Here is a 6476-nt window from a genome sequence, read left to right as displayed (position 1 = left end):
AGATGGAGGGAGAGATAAAAAAGAATGAGAGAAAAAGAGAAAGATACAGAGAAAAGATGAAAAGAGAGAGCAGGAGAAAAAAAGAGAAGACAAATAGAGAAAAAGAAAGAGACAAAGAATAAGAGAGAATAAAAGAAAGTGAAAAAAAGGAAAAGAGAAAGAAAAAAAAAAAAAGAAATGTCGGAAACAGGGTTCAAATGATACCGTTAAAGACATAAAAAAAACATTTTACTCGAAAATGACAATGACCCAGCACAGGTGAGGTATTTTCAAAAAAGGTTCACGGGAACTTTACCTGTCCTCAGGGGGCACCTGGAGACCCCTCTTTTAGATAAATACACCTTATAATTAACATTGTATGATAAAAAAAACTACCCTTTTTGTCGTGTCCAGCATGGTCGCCGTGGCGACCGGCTGGCCCCGCCCCCTGGGCACCGGCTGTAGCTGATCAGATAATTTGCGTGTGTGCTTCTTAAGGGTGGGTTGTGGGTATTGCGGGTGCTGGTTCATTACATTTTCTGTTCTGTTTTGCTCTGTCCTGTTTTGTTTGAGTCGGAAGAAACCTGTTTTTGCACGTTTTGAGTTAAAACCTGTTTTGTGAGTAATTCCCTGGTCTTTGTTCCTGTTTGCCTGTAAGCCTGTTTTTGTTTTGTTTGTCCCTGAGAGTTGGACGACTTTTATTTTGCTAAATAAAAGTACTGATCGTCAGCGCAAATGAGTTCTCCCTTCCTGCCTCCTGCTTCCGTTCTGGTCCGGTCCCCTGACACTTTTTGAGGTGATTTTTAAAAACCAGTGAACATTACAATGCAGAAAATATGATAAAATATATAGATTTTTGATCAATTGTATGCACATAAAGAAAGTTCTTCCAGCTATCCGAACATCAACACCTGTCCTGTAGGTCCCTCAACTTCTTCCAAAGAGTCAACATCTCCTTTGGATTCCGCCTGTGCACCAGCAGGACCGACTTGTAAGCGCAGGGGTTGCCCCTGTCCGTCTCCGGGAGATCGAAGGTCAAAAAGCCCGGGTGATGACTGGGGACCAGGCCCAACCTCTCCAGGCACATTCCCAGGAAGACGTCATCGATGGGGAAGAGGACCACCTTGGCTGACACTTCCCTGAGACGCGAGGCCAGGGAGCCGGAGTAGACCACCCCGCCACCCCCGGCGTACGTAGGGTAAACCCCTTTGTAGAATCTCTCGGGGATGTAATATTTGGTGGAGGGATCCCGGTTGGGCCCGGCGTTCTGAATCACCTCCCCCATAAAGAAATCCAAGTGTGTCTCATTCCGTCTCTGTTGGTGCTCCTTCCACTTGGCATTCAAGACCTCCAGAAGGACCCCCGTCCTCACGAAAACGTCATCGTCCCCCTTGAAGACGAAAACCGCCGTGGGGCAGTAGCGTTGGAGCCAGCTCCAAAACAGCAAGTCCTTTAAAGTCAGGTTGAAAAAGGAATCCTGGAAATCCCACTGCAGGATGTCTTTGTGTTTGCGGTTCTCCAGGTCCAGAAGGGTCTTCAGGTCCGGGTGGGAGTCGTCCTGCCTCCCCAGAAGGAAAACAGTGCGCACAGATCCGGTCTTTTTGTCCCCCGAACGTCTTCGTCCCCAGGTTTGCCGAATGGCTTGCCGGTTTTCGAAGTTGCCCACTTGGGATTTGATAGCCATGAGGAGCAGGGGGTAGTCCGACCTGGGTTCCGTTCGGTTCTTTGTGCACAGAGCAGGTTGATTTATGAGTATGGGGTAACTCCTGCAACGCAAGGACCTCACAAACGCTCTCATATGATCCGGGAAATCACTCACATCAAATCGAAGGTCGGAAAACCCCAGGCATCCATCCTGGTCAACATCTCCAGGTTCCTTCCTGGTGGCATTTCCCTGAAGAATGGGATTATAACGTCGGTCCAAGGAGTGTTGCAATCGGTTCCACAAGGCGCTGTGCTCCACGTGAAGTTTCCAGAAGGGGCTGAGAGGATGCGAGGCCAGAGCTCCGGAATTGGCCGAAATCCCCGGGGCGATGTAGTGGACGCTTATTTTGGGGGGAGCGTAAGAAATGGTGACGAAGATGGTCACCATGATGTAAATGAGAAGGTGGCCGGTCATCATGCACGGGAGGAGGCACAGGCAGAGCAGCCTCCCGTTGCACTTGCAGCATCTGCCCATCCTCTTTGGTGAAACCACTGCAAATAGAATAGAATAGAATATACCTTTATTGTCATTGTTACAACATGGGTTGAATATATTGGACGTGGCACTCCAGGTCCACATTTTACAGTGAGGACAAAGAAAACAAAGAGATAAAGGTACAAAGAAGATGTTTGTACTGTAATTGTAATTGTGTAAATGCACACAAACAAGCTTTAAAGGGACAGTGTGTATGAACTATCATGAAAAGGTATAATAGTTGTCCACTAGATGTGGCTGTAAGGAGGAATACACACTACGGAGACTCAAAGCGACCAAACCACATGATTTATCTTCTCATTTTTCTCATTCTCATTCATTTTTCTCAAGAAAAATGTGGAAAATGATGGAGTAAAGGAAAAGAAAATGGAAACAAGAAAGCAAGAAGAAAAAAGAAACAAAAAAAAGAAGAAAAGTCGGTAAGGGGAAAATGCAAGAAAGTATGAAAAATGAAGAAAAAGAAGTAAAAAATAAAAAGGACCAAAAAAAACAATGAAGCAATATTGATTAATAATAAATAGTATTAAACAAAGTCAGTCCGTCAATGAACCTCTGCCCCACAAGACGTCGGTTTTGACCTCGGTCCTGTTTCCTGTTGGTATTTCCTGTCCGGTATGGTTCCCGTTCATTTTTTGTCCTGTTTACTATCGGTTTCTAGTTTCGTTCCTGTCTATTTGTATCCTGTTTATTATTCCCTCCAGTTTTTGTACCTGTCTAATTTGTCCTGTTGAATTTCGATATCCTGTTTCAATATCAACCCTGTCAGTCCCGTCCTGTCCGGTATCCGTTTATTTTGTCCTGTTTAATATTGGTTCCCGGTTCTGTTCCCGTCTAGTTTGTCCTGTTTATGTTCGATCTCCCGTTTTGATATCAATCCTTTCAGTCCCGTTGTTTAATATCGGTTTCCAGTTTCGTTCCCGTCTAGTTTGTCCTGTTTATGTTCGATATCCTGTTTTGATGTCAATCCTTTCCGTCCCGTTGTTTAATATCGGTTTCCAGTTTCGTTCCCGTCTAGTTTGTCCTGTTTATGTTCGATATCCTGCTTCGATATCAATCCTGTCTCTCCCGTCCTGTCCGGTATCGACCCCATCTGTCCGATATCAACTCGGGCAATTGGTATCGATCTGGTCGGCCTCTGGCTTCCTATCATTTTATGCCAGACTGCTGCCCAACGTGCATGACTTCCCATTTCCCGTAAAATAAAAGGCTTGTGTGAGTAATGTCACGCATTTGGGTCCAGATCCTGTTTCGGTTCATGATATATATATATATATATATATATATATATATATATATATATATATATATATATATATATATATATATATATATATATATATATATATATATATATGTGAGAGAGATCAGCTAGCAGTCTGACTTCCCGCAGCAGCATAACTAGGGCTTCTGTTTTGGTGAACTGAAAAAACATTGTTTATTTAAAAGAAACATACTTGTTTTAAAAAATAACAACAATAAATGAACTATCATAAAAATATGCATATCTGATAAATTTACATGTATTGGGACATAACATGAGCCTCACCTAGAGAGAGCTATGGGTACCCAAAAAACAAAACCTAGACAAAAAAAAGAGAGAAAAAATGATTTTTGGGTCACCTTGAGTCTATGTACTTTGTACTTTTCTTTCTGCTTTTTAGCACTCGTTTTTAGTTGTGCTACACAGTATTTTTTTTTTTACTTTATTGTCCAATGTGCTAGTTGCACAACATGGAGCACAGATTAAATTACTTCCTCATCCCCACTTGCAAACATGCATTAAATAATACACAAAAACAAAAAAGTATGCATATAAGATATAAAATATACAAAGTTCAGAATTTAAAAAAAAAATCCTAATTTTAAAGCGGAATCTAAAAAGAGCAGTTTTGCAAGGCAGAGATGTGGGAGGGAGGTAGGCCAAGGAGAGAGTTCAGAGTCCTGACAGCCTGGTGGAAGAAGCTGTCCTTGAGCCTGCTGGTTCTGGGTCTAAGACTCCACATTCTTTCCAGCACAGTGAGATCTAGCGTTCAAATAATACGCACTGTCCCTTTAACCAACCCGACCTTCTCCATGAATGTCTCGAAGCATGTTTATTTTCATCCCTGCGGTCTCTGGAGTCCTTGTCGCCGTGCCAACGGCCCAGCGAGATTTATTAACTCCGTCAATGGTTCTTTGCAGACCTTACACGAATACACTCGCTTCGAAGATTAGGACGCCTTCTTCGATTAAATCAGAATTTCAATCGTTGCGGACAAGATATACATTCAATAAGAAAAAGAAAAAGAATAACCTTAACCCTACGCTAACCTTAGAATAGGCAATAATTACAAGGTAGTGAAGAGGTGCCTAAATTGTGAGTGCATCAATAAATAGTGCAATTAAAAATAGTGCAATGACATTAGCAGCATCATGCTTGTCTGGAGTGGCCATGGCCCTGTTAGTGTCAGGACCAGAACGGAGACAGGACCCACTTGCGTTGCGTTTTCTCAGAATTGTATTGAGATATAGGAAGAGGAAGGGAAGTGCTCGCTGGACGCGGGAAGTAAGTCGCTCCCGCAATCGGATTGTGATCCGAATGCGGGAGTGGATCTTCCGTAGCGAGTGATGGCAGTGTCAGGGACGGAAAAACAGGTCGGTAGCCGGGACAGGGTGAGCAAAAGTGTGGTCGGGGTCAGAAATGCGTCGTGAGCCAGGACGGGAGAGTAGACGTAGTCGGAATCAAAAATGGGTCGTAAGCCGGGACGGGAGAGTAGACGTAGTCGGGATCAAAACAGGTCGTAGCTGGAGACAAACGGGGAGATCAGGAACGGTCAAGTGGAAAAACGGGTGCAAAAAAGGGACAGGCAGGAGTCAGGGTCAAAAGGTTTGTATCAACAGAGGTTCGTAGACCGAAGTTTTTATTGGAAGAAACGATCCGGTTTTCGCTGGGCACGGGAAGCAAGTCGCTCTGAACGCGGAAGTGGATCTTCCGTGGCGAGCGATGGCGGTGTCGGGGACGGAAAAAGCGGGTCGGGAGCCGGTACAGGAGGGCAAAAATGTGGTCGGAAGCAAATCGTAAGCAAGAAAAAGAGAGAAGACGTAGTTGGGGACAAAAGGAGTTCGGACGCCGGGACAGGAGAGCAGACGTGGTCAGGATCAAAAACGGGTCGAAGCTGGGGGACAGACGGGAGCAAAAAACAGGCCGGAGTCAGGGTTGAAAAAGGCTTGCCTAGTGTTCACTGAGGTTCACGGATGGACTGACAACAGGTGACAGAAAGGAGTGGGTATAAATAGGGACAGGGAGCCACAGCCGAGTCACATCAGTGATCATGACAGTTAGTCCTTGTTTCAAGAGATCTTGTTTTAATGTGAATACAATATGAGTTTATTTATCAATTGAATTGTCTTTATTTACATTGATATCAACGTTGTGAAACATTGTTTACAACGAGATTAGACATGGCGCTAAACGGTAAACATGGAATGGACACAGTAAGTAGAAAAATGATAAGAGACCTTAAATATTTACAACTACAATCGACGATATGATGCGATCCTTTTATTCATTTAGTATTACGTCATAATAATTTGTCCTCCTTAATATATTACTGTAAAAATGTTTAGATAGTCAAAGAGAGAGGACCTAGAAAAGCTCCTGAATTATAAAGTTTTTGATTTTGAATCATAATAAACGCATATCTGGATAAAGAGAGGGAACAAGTGCATTAATTAATCCGTCGTGTATGCGAGGTTGCAGAAAAATAGTGTAACATATAGAAAAAGGACTTGGAAAGTATTCAAAAGTATAAAAAGATACTGAAAAAAATTAGTGGGAAAATAACACAGGAAATAACTGAAAAGTAAGACAAAAATACTGAAAAAATTGTACTTCCTGTTCAAAACTGGTCACTTCCGGTCACTTTCTTTGGTAAGCAGGCTACTTTAAAACCAGACACTTACAGTTCAAATACGTCACCTCCGGTCATTTCCTGTTGATTAATATGTCTCATAATGTAAATATTTGTCTTTTTATCTTAATATCTTATTTTCTTAGATTTCTCTTAAAATTATTTTTCTAAAGGTTATCCTAGAGTACCAGGGTCTTCTCGTCAATATTTTTCATCACGCTGTTATCAGTGCCAAATATATTTCTATCCTATATTCATGTTTTAAATATTCTAAAATCCGTTTACACATATTAAATTCAGTAATATCAGGAAGGAAAAGAAATCGTGCAAATACTTACAAGAAATACGCAAATAGAGACTCAGCCAAGTAAAGAGTTCATATCGTCACTCCCGTTCTGATTTTCTTC

General features: G+C 42.3%; 1 protein-coding gene across 1 annotated transcript; it reads right to left on the bottom strand.

The window, feature by feature from the left end:
- Positions 1-883: 883 nt before the first annotated feature.
- Positions 884-2158, bottom strand: LOC148349995 (N-acetyllactosaminide beta-1,3-N-acetylglucosaminyltransferase 2). The gene has a single exon (XM_088356240.1). It carries the CDS (start codon positions 2156-2158, stop codon positions 884-886), a length of 1275 nt encoding a protein of 424 aa, XP_088212366.1.
- Positions 2159-6476: the final 4318 nt, after the last annotated feature.

Source organism: Urocampus carinirostris, chromosome 16, assembly GCF_059441175.1.
Source record: "Urocampus carinirostris isolate Australia breed hairy pipefish chromosome 16, RoL_Ucar_1.0, whole genome shotgun sequence".
Taxonomy (NCBI): domain Eukaryota; kingdom Metazoa; phylum Chordata; class Actinopteri; order Syngnathiformes; family Syngnathidae; genus Urocampus; species Urocampus carinirostris.
This window is presented reverse-complemented; position numbering and strand designations above follow the sequence as displayed.